This window comes from Pseudopipra pipra, chromosome 4 (genome assembly GCF_036250125.1).
Source record: "Pseudopipra pipra isolate bDixPip1 chromosome 4, bDixPip1.hap1, whole genome shotgun sequence".
In the NCBI taxonomy this organism is placed as follows: domain Eukaryota; kingdom Metazoa; phylum Chordata; class Aves; order Passeriformes; family Pipridae; genus Pseudopipra; species Pseudopipra pipra.
Window position 1 is genome coordinate 74,840,639 of NC_087552.1, and position 14,244 is coordinate 74,854,882.

Consider the following 14,244-nt stretch of genomic DNA (forward strand, 5'->3'; position numbering starts at 1 on the left):
AGCACCTGGGGCAGCTGAGGGAGCTGGGGGGGCTCAGCCTGGAGAAAAGGAGGCTCAGGAGGGACCTTCTGGCTCTGCAACTCCCTGACAGGAGGGAGGAGCCGGAGGGGAACAGGCTCTGCTCCCAGGGAACAAGGAACAGGAGGAGATGAAATGACCTCAAGCTGTGCCAGGGGAGGTTTAGGCTGGATATTGGGGAAAATTCCTTCCTGGAAAGGGTTGTCCAGCCCTGGCACAGCTGCCCAGGGCAGGGGTGGAGTCCCCATCTCTCGAGGGATTTCAAAGCTGTGTGGATGTGGCACTTGGGGACATGGGTCAGTGGTGGCCTTGGCAGTGCTGGGTTGATGGTTGGACTCAATGATCTTTGGGGGCTTTTCCAACCTAAACAATTCCAAGATTCCATGATTCTATTCTATGACACACTGATGCTTAAGACAGCAAAAGAATTCTCCATTGGCATCCAAGAAGAGCAGTGGCTTCTGGAGCCTCTTCTGCTGACTTATTTCCCTGCCAGGTGAGAGCAGAAAATGTACAGATACCCTTTAGGATTTATCCCTTGTGTGGAATCACTTGAGCTTTATCTCCTTAGAGCTAAAACCTTCTTAACATAAAGATTTTAGGAGCAGGGTTGGAAGAGCTCCAATGGTGAGATTTCCTGCTGAGGAGCAAGTGCAGACAGTGGTTTTTGTTACCTTGTTTTCCATATTTGTTAGGAAAGCCAGGCAGCAGATTCCGTATCTATTAGCAGGTGGAGTTGGGCACCTCAGCCGGGTTTACAGGCCTTCAGGTGACATTAAATGTGGACCCAAAAGCTCTGGGATTCCACCGTTATAAATCTTGCTAAAAGCCTCCAGCCCTCCCTGAATGCTTTGGCTGGAGCTTGTTTGTCTCTGCGTTAAATATCACTTTCCAAGAAGTGGGATTTTGGGACTGGAGCTGGAGAGAAGTGGGAGAAAGCCACGCGAAGCGGGAGCGATCGCACTGCTGGGGGAGAAACCACGGGTGGGGAGCGAAGCAGAACGTGTGGTGGCTCTGTCAGGCTGCACCAAAACTGCCTCCAGCTGGCAAGTGGTGTTTCATTTGAGTGAAATACTAAAAATAGAGAGATATTTATTTGCCTTCGTGTCACCTGCTGAGAGGTGATGCCTGGAGAGGACCGACCGCCGTAAATGCCTTGGATAAGTAGGAAGGCAGCAGGGAAAATCGTGGAATAATGGAATGGTTTGGGGTTGGAAGGGATCTTAAAGACCATCTGTTTTCAAAACAAAGGGACACCTTCCACTAGACCAGGTTGCTCCAAGCCCTGTCCAGCCTGGCCTTGCAGTGCTGGAAGAGGTGATGATGTGTTGGAAGGCTCAGTGCAGTGGGAGCTTGGGAGGTCTCAATCCATGACCCTGTAAACTCAAAAACAAGTAAAAAGTCTCAGAAACAGAGTGAAATAAAGGTGGAATTATATCAGTGAGAAGCACCTTGTCTGGGATGATCCCCCTATTGCAGCAAGTGGGGCTTGAGGGGTGAGGCCATGGATGGATGTTCTTCCCTGTCTGTGTTTCCTGCAGGCTCCACCTTCTTGCCAAAAAGGCCACGAGGAGCAGTTTCAAATGGGAGTGTCCCATGGGACAACCAGCAAAAGGGGCCATGTGAATTTTCCAGTGTGTTTAACCTTATAACCCTCCCAGTACCCAGTGAAGCCTGGGAGACTATTTGCAAGGGCCTGGAGTGCCAGGACAAGGGGGAACGGCTTCCCGCTGCCAGAGGGCAGGGTTAGATGGGATATTGGGAAGAAATTCTTCCCTGTGAGGGTGGTGAGGCCCTGGCACAGGATTGAGTCCAACCAGCACTGCCAAGGCCACCACTAACCCATGTCCCCAAGTGTCACATCCACATGGCTTTTAAATCCTTCAGGGATGCTGATTCCACCACATCCCTGGACAAAGTGCAGTGAATCCGGAGAATTTGCTGCAGGAGGTATTTAATTTGTTGTAGATGCGTGTTAGAGAGGATGAGTCCCACCCCTGGTGTCCTACTCTGGCCATTTCACTCCCAATTGAGGGACCCAGAATGGAGTTAGAACTTGTTCAGAGCCATCATTATCACTTGTGATCCCAGCTCCCCCTGATGTGTTCCTCCATGAGCTTCCCAAGCACAGTAAGTTGTTCCTTTTGAGGAAGGTTTTATTTTTTAAATTTTTTTTTTCTCTCTCTTCCCTCTGTTTTCATGTCATTTAAACAATTTGGGTTACTGGGAAGGCACACCTGGATTTGGAGGCTGTCCCTCCCAAGGGCCACACATGTGACAGCAGTTTGCTCTTCCTCAGAACGAGCTTTGCTGCATCACACATTCCGCTCCCAACACCCAATATTTGGAATTCAGTGTGGGATAGATAAGCTGAGCTTTGCTTTAATAAACCTCACAAGTCCCAGAGTGTGAAACTCCTGGCAGTTTCTGACAGGGGTGCAAACTCTGGGCTGTTACCTTATTAAAATCAAGATCTGGTGGGTGCAGGGAGGGTCTCGTGGAAGAACATCCCTGATGGAGCAGGAAGGGGGATCAGCAGATATTGAGATGGAACCATGTGTCCACTGGGCTGGACAGTTGAGTTAAATTAACTAAAAATGCTCATTCTTCCAATTATTTCCTCTTTGGTCTTGTTCTTGCTGAGGGAATTTTATAAGTTGGTTTGAGTGTGATGATGCAGAGTCTAACACAGGTAGGCCTGACTAAGCAGGACTAACTTTGCAGGGCTTAAACCACTGTGTTTCCTCTTACACATTGAGCTCATCTACCTAATTAGTTCTTTGGCTATAACTGTGCCTTGTCCTTATGTGTGTTTAATGTATGTTTTGTCAATAAGGGCTTTTCTCCATAGAATTATTCCTGGTGTGGCATGTCCAGAGCACAGGCCCATGGGTTTAAGATCATTTCTTAAACGACAGGACAAGGGCTGATGGTTTTAAACCGAAGGAGGGTTGATTAAAGTTAGAATTAAGGAATAAATTTTACAATGAGGGTGGTGAAACAACCACCAGCCTTTGAGTAACTGGGCTTTGAACAACCTGGTTTAGTGGAAGGTGTCCCTGCCCATGGCAGGGGGTTGGAATGAGGTGATTCCTAGGGTCCAATCCAGGCCATTCCATGATTCTCTGAACTCAGTTATACAGAAACATCACATGCTTATAATGTTTAAGAAAGGATATCAAAGACCACCACAGTCTGAAGAGAACTAAGACCATGATGAGGAGATGGAGGCTGGAATAAATCTTGGGGAATAGAAATGATCTTTGGTTGTCAGGACATTCATTAGCATTCCTTTATTTAGCAGCAGAGTCGTAGCTTAGAGATAATTTTCCAAAAAAAAAAAAAAAAAGGAGTGTTATTTAAAGAATCCATCCAGCCCAAATCTATGAGTTGACACCTGTCACTATAAAAGCAGTACAGAGGGTACCAGTTTTCCTTGAGAGATGAACCTCCCTCCTATTAAATGCAGGAGAATTTCATATCCCACCTAAAACCTCCCCTCTTTCAGCTTGAATCCCATTATCCTTTGTCCTGTCACTGCTCTTGGAAAAGGGCCTTCTCCATCTTTCTTGTTGGCTCCTTCAGGCACTGAAGGTCACAGTTAGGTCACCTCAAAGCCTTCTCTTCTCCAGGCTGAACAATCTCAATTTTCCCAGCCTTTCCTCACAGCAGAGGTGCCCCATCCCTCTGATCATCTTGGTGCCTCCTCTGGACTCTCTCCAGCAGCTCCATGTCCTCCCTGTGCTGAGACCCCAGAGCTCAGGGGGTTTAAAGCTCTGCTGTAGGTGGTGGACAAGGTTGGGAGTGTCCCTTCCTCAAAAACCTGTAACAGAAAGAGAATCCTGGGAAGGATGGGTGGAAATCTCATCCAGGAGTCCTGAAATGCTGGTTCTGAGACCGCTTGTGAATAGTCCTGGAGCTGATTCCTCCCTGTCCATGAAGGACATCTCTGTAAAGCAGAGCCTGGTCTCTCCTGGTGGAAGATTCCAATGGCCACAGGTTAGAGATGCTTGTCCATTGCTGGCTGCTTGGAATGGTGGGATGGATAATGGAATATGTTAATGGTGCTCCAACCCTTCTGCTCCTTGTCCTCTGGATTTCTTTGGTGTAATCCCATCTAGGACTGATGGTAAAACCCTCAAATCAACCATTTTGAACCATCAAAGGAAAATAATGATTGCAGGAGACCCTCCCAGTCCAGCCTGATTATATTTAGCAATGAGAGACTTAATCTAAGGCAAATTGAGCACAAATCTGGAGGCTTTCCATGTGCTCCAGTGAGGATTCTCTGCTTTCACAGTGGTGTAAATGAGATCAAAATCAGAGCTTGATCTGCCCTGGTGGAAGATTCCAGTGGCCACAGGTTAGAGATGCTTGTCCCTTGCTGGCTGCTTGGGATGGTGGGATGGGTAATGGAATATGTTAATGGTGCTGTAACCCATCTGCTCCTTGTCCTCTGGACTTCTTTGGTGTAATCCCATCTATGAGCAACCAAATTTGTATGGTGGCAAAACCCTCAAATCAACCATTTTTAGCCATCAAAGGAAAATAATGACTGCAGGAGACCCTCCCAGTCCAGCCTGATTATATTTAGCAATGAGAGACTTAATCTAAGGCAAACTGAGCACAAATCTGGAAGCTTTCCATGTGCTCCAGTGAGGATTCTCTGCTTTCACAGTGGTGTAAATGAGATCAAAATCAGAGCTTGATCTCTCCTGGTAGAAGATTCCAATGGCCACAGGTCAGAGGCTCATCCATTGCTGGCTGCTTGGAATGGTGGGATGGGTAATGGAATATGTTAATGGTGCTCCAACCCTTCTGCTCCTTGTCCTTTGGACTTCTTTGGTGTAATCCCATCTATGAGCCCCCAAATTTGTATGGTGGCAAAACCCTCAAATCAACCATTTTGCGCCATCAAAGGAAAATAATGGTTGCAGGAGACCCTCCCAGTCCAGCCTGATTATATTTAGCAATGAGAGACTTAATCTAAGGCAAATTGAGCACAAATTTGGAGGCTTTCCATGTGCTCCAGTGAGGATTCTCTGCTTTCACAGTGGTGTAAATGAGATCAAAATCAGAGCTTGATCTGCCCTGGTGGAAGATTCCAGTGGCCACAGGTTAGAGATGCTTGTCCATTGCTGGCTGCTTGGGATGGTGGGATGGGTAATGGAATATGTTAATGGTGCTGTAACCCATCTGCTCCTTGTCCTCTGGACTTCTTTGGTGTAATCCCATCTATGAGCCCCCAAATTTGTATAGTGGCAAAACCCTCAAATCAACCATTTTTAGCCATCAAAGGAAAATAATGACTGCAGGAGACCCTCCCAGTCCAGCCTGATTATATTTAGCAATGAGAGACTTAATCTAAGGCAAACTGAGCACAAATCTGGAAGCTTTCCATGTGCTCCAGTGAGGATTCTCTGCTTTCACAGTGGTGTAAATGAGATCAAAATCAGAGCTTGATCTCTCCTGGTAGAAGATTCCAATGGCCACAGGTCAGAGGCTCATCCATTGCTGGCTGCTTGGAATGGTGGGATGGGTAATGGAATATGTTAATGGTGCTCCAACCCTTCTGCTCCTTGTCCTTTGGACTTCTTTGGTGTAATCCCATCTATGAGCCCCCAAATTTGTATGGTGGCAAAACCCTCAAATCAACCATTTTGCGCCATCAAAGGAAAATAATGGTTGCAGGAGACCCTCCCAGTCCAGCCTGATTATATTTAGCAATGAGAGACTTAATCTAAGGCAAATTGAGCACAAATCTGGAAGCTTTCCATGTGCTCCAGTGAGGATTCTCTGCTTTCACACTGGTGTAAATGAGATCAAAATCTGGCTGCCTCTCCAAGATGGCCGGAGAGAGCGTGAATGAAATCCCTGGGCAAAAATAGAGACTCGCTTCAGCAACGAGCCCCCCTGGCTGGCAAGACTCGTCAGGGAACTGGAGCTACTGAAAAATGCTGCAGACAGAAAATGAATTAGAGGAGAAAAAAAAGAGTGAAAATGAGCTGGCAGAATCTTTAGGTGACTCATCAGGTGCATCTTGTAAAGTCTCTTTCTGAGAAGTAATGAAATCGCGTGTTCTAACAATATTTGCACTGCAGTGGGAAAAGGCATAAATATTGGGATCAATTAATGAAATTAGATAATTTGACCAAAAAAGCCCTGGAGCTGGCTGGGAAACCATCCCTCTTCCTTTTTGCTTGTGTCAGTGCTTGCTGTTGGAGAGGAAAATCCCATGGTTTCGTTGCACGTTGAGGAGAGGCGAGTTCTGGGCAGCCACTGGGATACATTGGGAATTCACCTGCACCTCCAGGAGTTCCACCTTCACCCCATGGAAGTTCTCAGGCAGGTGCAGAAAAGCCCTGGTAGCTGTCTGGGTGTGCAGCCCCCCACCCCTGGGATTTTCGGATTGGTGAGGGTTGGATCCATCTTGTCTCTGTGTCTCTTCAAGTCCTTCCAACCTCTGCTTTCTGACTGAAAAATGGGGAATAATGGTTTTCTTTAAAAAGGGAATTTTTCCTCAGGAAAAACCCTGTGGATATGTGACCCTTAGATATTCCAGTAACTCGCTGATCATGGTGGAGTTCATCACAGAGCTTCAGTTCTGGGGTGTGAGATGAATTTGGAGTGAAACATTGGGGTGGCTGCTATCAGTGGGTCAAATTATGCTATTTGTAATAGAGCAATTATGCTGTTTGTAATGCATTAATTACTTTATTCCAACAGTATTTCCGTGGATTTATATTTGGGGAAGACACTAAACCTCAGGTGAAGAACGGGGCTTAATTAATCCCCTAAAAATGATGAGACCTGGAGTGTGGGCGCCTACTGTGGAATATAAACCCGGGCGCTTGGGTTGGGATTTTGGTGGGTAATCCTGAGCTCCCCGAGCCAAAAAGAGCCATCACCATCTTCAGCTTTATCAGCAGCAAGAGCAGAACCCATCAGGTTATCCTACCCTTGGATTGGCTCCGGGACAATTGTTGTTGGAATAATTTGTCTGGTTTCTGGCGTCCTCGACTCAAGAGGATGTTGACAAATTGGAAAGATGTAAAAGAGCCACGAGGGTGGTTAAAAGATTGGCAAACGTGCCTTGCCAAGGGAACAGCTCCTGGCTCGCAGCGATTTTGTGTTTTTTTCCTATAAATGAAGGTTAAAGGGTGGTTTTAGCAGCTCCAAGTACCTGTGGGAAGAGCAAAAATAGATGGTGGTTGTCAGACAGAGGTGGAACACCCGCCGGTGCCGGGGAGATGAAGCCAGACTTGAGCTGAACAGAACAGTTTTTAAGAGCAAAACTGATGATCTGGTGTGATGTTTTATGGGAGTTCTGGTTTTTTCATCCACCTCTAGAATTATCTGTTGTGGTATTTTTGAGCCCTGGCTTTTTGTCCATGTCTAGAATTGTATACATCAACATTTATTTGATTCTGGAGGTTTTAATTTGCATTTCAGTGTAATTCTTGGAGGAAAACCCTCTGCCTTTATTAACTGTGGGTTTATGTGTATTCCAGAGCATCTCTTGGTCTTGTGGGTCTCCTCATTAGCCCTACCTGCACCTCATGTTTCTTCCTCAGTGCTCATCGATCTCTGTGATCTGAGCTGGATTTGAGTATTTTGACTCTGTCAGGAAGCAACAGGCAGAGTTAAAATGAGATTTTTATTTTTTTTTTTCCTCTCCACGAGCATTTTTCGGTGTCTTTTCCCTGCAAAAAAAAAAAAAAGAAAACTAGCTCTGCTTATTCTGTTTGTTCTAAACCCAGCTTTTATTTGAAGAGATCCCCGCAGGGATTGCTCCACCTTTGTTCCCTGGAAGCCTCAATTTCCGCAGGAAGCTCATCCGAGGAGAGGCTGTGCTAAATTTACCTTGAGATCTACGTGTGGCAGAGAATTTTCGATTTTGTAAAGCTCAGCTCAAAAGTGTGAGGTCTGGCTGTTGTTGTTCTTTCTTACCAACACAATTCAATACAAATAAAACGTTGTCTCTGCCTTGCTGGTCTCACTGTCCACGCAGATTCGAGGAGCTCGGGGCGTGTAAAGGATCTTTAAATACATCCTGCAAGGATGCAGAAAATGAGTGTTTCGTACCAATCCCTCACATTCATTTACTCCAGCAGCTAAAAGGTGAATCTTTGGGGTTTGGGATAAAACTACACTCAATTTTTTTTTTTTTAATTTAATATTCTCTTTTATTTTTCTAGCTGTGGGGAGCTCAAAAAATCAAACAGGTAATACACTTTTTTTAATATTTCCTTGTTATTTTCAGCTCTTGCTGCTTTTCCCTCTTTTCCCTAAGCTTTTCCCCTTTTTCCTCTTCTCTGTTATTCCCTTTGCCAGTTGCTGTTTTGCCTTGCCATGGAAATGTAAATGCAGAGAACACTCTGCCACCAAAGAGCCGGAGTTGGTTTTTTTTTTTATAAATATATTTATATATTTTGATGTCTTCATTTTCTCCTTCCTGTCTAGTCAAGAGATTTCTTGTCTCCAGTCTTTTGAAAATAGTTTGACAGTTCTTTGGGAAGGCTCATGGCTGTGCCTTCCTCCTCTGCAGTCCTGGATCCTTTGGGAATTGATTTTTCATCCCCAGCCATTTAATGCCAGTGCAGCATCCTGGGCTCGTTGGAAAATTTGGGTGAAAAATGGGTCAAATGAGCCAGATTTAGGATTTCCATGGAATTTGGGCTGTCCAGAGCCACCTCAGTTGGCTGAGGAGCTGTGGATATCCATAAAAGTCAGATTATCTGGCAAATCTGAATCCTGTGTGTGATTTTATTTGGATGTCCCTTATGGTGACATCTAAAGTGGGCCATACCTGTGTGTTTTTATCCCATCTCATCCTGGAGAAGCATTTCAGGCTTCCTACAACACCTGGAGATGTGGATGATGTTCCTCAGACTGAATCCACACCTGGAGATGTGGGAGATGTTACTCAAACTGAATCCACAACTGCAGTTGGGGAAGATGTTCCTCAGAGTGATGGGGAAGATGTTCCTCAGACTGAATCCAGACCTGCAGATGGGGAAGATGTTCCTCAAAGTGATGGGGAAGATGTTCCTCAGACTGAATCCACACCTGGAGATGTGGAAGATGTTCCTCAGACTGAATCCAGACCTGCAGATGAGGAACATGTTCCTCAGACTGATTGGGAACATGTTCCTCAGACTAAATCCAGACCTGCAGGTGGGAAAGATATTCCTTGGACTGAATCCACAGCTGCAGGTGTGGGAGATGTTCCTCAGACTGAATCCACACCTGGAGATGTGGGAGATGTTCCTCAGGCTGAATCCACACCTACAGGTGTAGGAGATGTTTCTCAAACTGAATCCACATCTGCAGGTGGGAAAGATGTTCCTCAGAATAAAGTGATTTATATCCTCATCCCCTCCTGAACCACCAGCCCTGCCCATCCCTCTGCCACACCGAGGGCTTTTCCCATCTTTCCTGTGGCAGAGGTTCAGCCAGGACATTGATCTGCACCTCAGTGGAGATGCTGAAAACAGGCAGGGCCAGAAAATAGTTTTCCTTTTTCCCCCCCTTTTCCCTGCTGGGGTTAAGGTACAGCAGTAGGTGGCCTTTGGGGACATTATAGAACCAAGAAAGAGCCACTCTTTGTATTTCAGGTTAATTTATTTACTTCTAAATGATTAATTTGTGCTAAATTATTACAGGCCATCATCCATCCCGACACAAACGAGACCATCTTCATGCCTTTCCGAATGTCAGGTATGGTTTGTGCCATTAATTTTACTGGGAATTTGTACAAAATGTTGGGGTTTTTTCTCCCTCTTTTTGAATTGAATATTGGGAACATTTAGACCAAGATCAGAAAGTAATTCCAACACCAAAATCCCTTTGCAAGTAAGGAATATGAGGATGATAATTGTCTCTGAAAGATCTAGTGCTTAATAATTCCCTTTCCTTTCCTTTCCTTTCCTTTCCTTTCCTTTCCTTTCCTTTCCTTTCCTTTCCTTTCCTTTCCTTTCCTTTCCTTTCCTTTCCTTTCCTTTCCTTTCCTTTCCTTTCCTTTCCTTTCCCTTATTCCCTTTCTTGTCCTTCCCTCTCCTTTCCTTATTTCCTTAACATTTCCTCCTTTCCTCATGAAGGAGAGAGGAAATTCCTGTTCTCACATGGACTCAAGGCAGTGCCTTTTCCAGCATTTCTGAGGCATCTGTCACTATTTAGGGCATTTTAATTTTGTAGGAAATGCCAAACCCCCATGCCCAACATATATGATGTTACATACATGGGATGAGCTCTCTTTTTCCACGAGTGATGATACCTAACAGCCATGGCACTGGAATTCCAGGGAGGATCAACTTCTCCATGGCTTAACTGGGCTGCCATTCCCAAATCCACAGCTGCCTCTGCTGTGGGTTGAACACAGCTGTGAATCCGTCCCTTCCTGATGGATCTATTTAAATAAACAGAACCTTTCCCATATTTTTTGGTGGAGCATCTTCTCCTGAATACTGGGCACAGGGGAAAAAAAAAATCACAGGGTTGGTGGGTTTTGTCCTCCAGTTCCCTGGAGAAGGATGATGTTGAGGGTGGAGAGGAGAGACTCCAGGACCCACCGCTTTGCCGCCTCGCTCCGTGTTTGTCTTTCCAGTTTCTCTTCCTCTCAGGTCTCAGCCCTTTCCTTGGATCCATGTTGGTTTAATTCAGTAATATTGGAAAAATGCTCTGAGACCTTCTAGTGGAAGTCAGAGAGATGAATTATAATTAGCACAGAAATTGGCAGACTTAGCGGGGGAAAAATGTGAAGGAATGTTTGATTTTCGTGGCGCTCAGTAAGATTTGGGGTAAAGACTTGTCTCTGTATTAGAGAGCTTTAACCTCCACCTGGGATTAAAATAGTCCCTCTCTCCTCTATGATGAAAATACGCTTTCTTCAGCTTATAGCCCCATCCTTTTTCACCTCACCTCGAAATAAATGAGCTCTCCTGGTATAAAACCACCAGTGGAGAGGTGGATAAAGCAGATGGTGAAAGAGGGAGGTCCCTCTTAGGGTGTCATGGTCCTGCTCCTTACCTGGGATGGGCTCTGCAGCTTCTTAGATGGCTTCATCTTCAGGATGCTATTCCTGCTGGGACCGGGCTCAACAGGAAAGGAAGGGGCACAGGGAGCTGGAGAGTTTTCAGCTGGGTCGGGGGAGGTTGTGGGAGGGTCTGATGAGCAACAGAGCTGGCACGAGGGAGGGAACAGATTGCCTGAGCCTGGGAAGGGGGGCAGGATCTCCCCCTTTCCATGGCAGGAATCCACTGGATCAGCTCAGTCAGCACCACCAGGGCAGGATCCAGCTCCTCCAGGTGCCAGTGGAGCAGGTCCTGCTCTGAGCTCCCATCCCTGTGCTCTGCTGGTGTGAGATGGGGCTGCCCAGTCCAGCTCAACAACACGACGCCCTCTCAAGTTCCAACAGGCCCAGACTGGGTTTGCTGGAGTCACCTTTTCCATCTAGGTGGCTGGAGTTTTAGGGAAACTCTTAGAACCCGAGAAAAGCAAATAAAGGGTGGGAAGGAGATGGGACAGAGATCAGGAGGATGCTCCCAGTTGTTGTAGGTCCAAGATGTCCCCATGGTGGGGTGGAGGTGGTGAAGTGAGAGCAGCTCATGGCTTCTTCCCTAAACTGAGACATGTCTTAGGTGGGATTTTTTTTCCATCCCAAAATCACTTATTAAAACTCATTAAACCTCTTTTTTCTCGATAGGTTACATTCCCTTTGGAACACCCATCGTAAGTATTTTAACATCTCTCCCCACTTTGTTTGTGAGCACCAAGAAATGCATTTTTTAGCACAATTCTCCACATTCCACCTTCTCACCTCGTGAAATGTTCCCACAGGATTCCCACCTTTCCCACTTAATGTTAACAAGGGTTTAATCATGTAAAACCCACCCTCTGGTTGAGGTTCTGTATCTATTAATATATTGATTTTATCTATCTATTGTATGTGAGATTATTTATCTATTAACCCAACCTCTGCTTGAGGTTATTTATCTATTATGAGATTATTTATCTATCAATATATTAAATTTATTTATCTATTATACATGAGGTTATTTATCTCTTAACCCAACCTCTGCTTCAGATTCTTTATCTATTAATATATTGAGATTATTTTTTCTAGTATGTATGAGGTTATTTATCTATTAACCCAACCTCTGCTTGAGGCTCTTTATCTATTAATATTTTAAGGTTATTTATCTATTCTGTATCAGGTTATTTATCTCTACCCAACCTCTGCTTGAGGTTCTTGATCTATTCAACATCGTTCCCCCAACCTCCTCCAACGTCTTCATCTTTCCCTCTGGAAAGGGAAGACCAAGCTGAGCTCATCGCCTGCAAAATGCAACTTCTGCAACTCTCAGCTTTCAGCTTTGGACACTTTTATTTCACATTTACATGATTTACAAGTCTCTTCCCAAACGTGACGAGCTCCAGCGCGGCGGGGCCGGCGTCGTGCGCTCCCGTCTTGATTAATTAAATCCCTGAGCGTTTTCCTGGGGTTATTCCTGAGGGTGTTGGGAGTTTGTACTTGTTATTGTGAGATTTGTAAGCCTTCGGGTGCTCTCGATAGCAAAAGCCAGAAGGGAGATAATTCTGCCTGTTTTCCTCCTGCTGAAACCTCAGCTGGTCTTCGGGAACAGGAACGGTTCATCAACCCCGTTTTTGTGGGAATGGGGAAACTGAGGCCCAGAGTTTTGCCCCAAAATTTGGTGTCAGGAGGTGGTTGATCCTCAAAGCCACCAGCTTGTGGTTCAGCTTTTTGGATCACGCATTAAAATGGTTCAAAGAGCAAAATACACCAAATTTAATCTTCTTAGACCCAGTGGACCGTGGCTTAGACTGGGTTAAAGGTAACAACCTCTTCCCAAAGGGTGTTAACAAGATTGGAAGTCCTAAAAACAGGGACCAGCGTGGCTGTTGCTATTTGTTGTGGTGCCTAAAGGTTTGGTGGCAACTTTGTGTGGGGCATTTTAAAAGAAAAGGTTAAACAAAAATGAGTTAACGATCAAATTGACAATGAAATCGGCCCAAATCCAGAGCTGTCAGAGGAGCCGAGAGCTGTCAGATGAGCCCAATTTCACTATCTGAAAAGGATAAACTGGAACCTCTTGTCATTTAAAAAAAAAAAAAAAAAAAAAAAAAAGAAGAAGAAGAAGAAGGAAAAAAAAAAACCCAAACGTTTCAAATGTTAAAATTAAAATGTAACATTTATGCCAATCGATCTGTGAAATTTAGTGACAAAATTGGCAGCCTGCTCCGGCATAAAAACAGTTTGAGTCTTGTATTTCACATAGGGGGGGATGGGATTTCCTCAAGAGAGGCTGTGCTGGGCTCGGGCTGAGCCAGCCTGGCCGTCCTTGCCCGCAGAGCCCTGCTGGTGTTGGGGGTCAACGAAACCCCCCCGTGGAGACGTGCTCGGGGTGTGTATGAGCAGGTTTAGGGCCCATCAGTCAATACACTCTGCTGGCTGTGCCCGGGGAGGGGGTTATTCCCCCCCCCACAACCCCCCCAGTAGCCGATGCAAAATAATTCAGTCTGGTTGAGCTCATTGTGAAAGAGATTAAGGGCTTGTTAAAATAATCGTTTCTTTTCTGGCCCCGGCGGCGGCTCCCCTGACACATCCAAATCCTGTTTGCTCTTCCCTCGGTTACAACTGTTTGCTTTTCCCTTCAGCCTCCATCCTTTCTGTGCCAGGTTCAGGGATTGACCCCGGGATCACTTGTGGTGGCGGAGCAGGGACAGGATGGGATGTAAATGTAGGGAGAGTTTGGCTTTAACCCATTTTGCCCATTTTCAGCCCGGGAGGGAGCAAATCCAGCCACTGGAATTATCTCCCTGTGCTGGAGGGGTGAGAGGTGTAAAGCAGCTGCTGGGTTGGAGCCTTTTACCCAGCCTTTTACCCTGGGTTTGTGTTTCCTCCTCCGAGGGGAGGAAGATTTCTCCGGGTTTAGGAAATTCAGCCTCAAACCCGGGCAGTGAAGACGGAGCAGACGCCCCAGCTGTGCTCAGCTGCCACTCACAGCTTTCAGCTCCCTTATTTTCCCCATCCATTTAAAACCGGGACGGTCTTGATGAGGTTTTAAGGTGCCCTTGAAGACCCAGGTTAATTTAGGGGTGAGATGACTCTTGGATTTGGGGTTTGGAATAGAAGAGCTTGGGCTGCTCAGAGCTGACAGATGTCCAAGCAGTGGCTTTGGCCCTGGCTTTGGGGCCATAAAGGGA

The 14,244-nt window shown here is 45.8% G+C and overlaps 1 protein-coding gene across 1 annotated transcript in view; it reads left to right on the forward strand.

The window, feature by feature from the left end:
- The window catches only part of SFXN5 (sideroflexin 5), a 99,695-nt gene that overhangs the window by 31,531 nt on the left and 53,920 nt on the right, over positions 1–14,244 (forward strand). Inside the window, exons 4-6 of the mRNA XM_064653614.1 lie at positions 8,217–8,243; positions 9,684–9,738; positions 11,723–11,748. Of these exons, the coding sequence (XP_064509684.1) occupies positions 8,217–8,243; positions 9,684–9,738; positions 11,723–11,748 (108 nt within the window). The remainder of the gene's footprint in view (positions 1–8,216; positions 8,244–9,683; positions 9,739–11,722; positions 11,749–14,244) is intronic.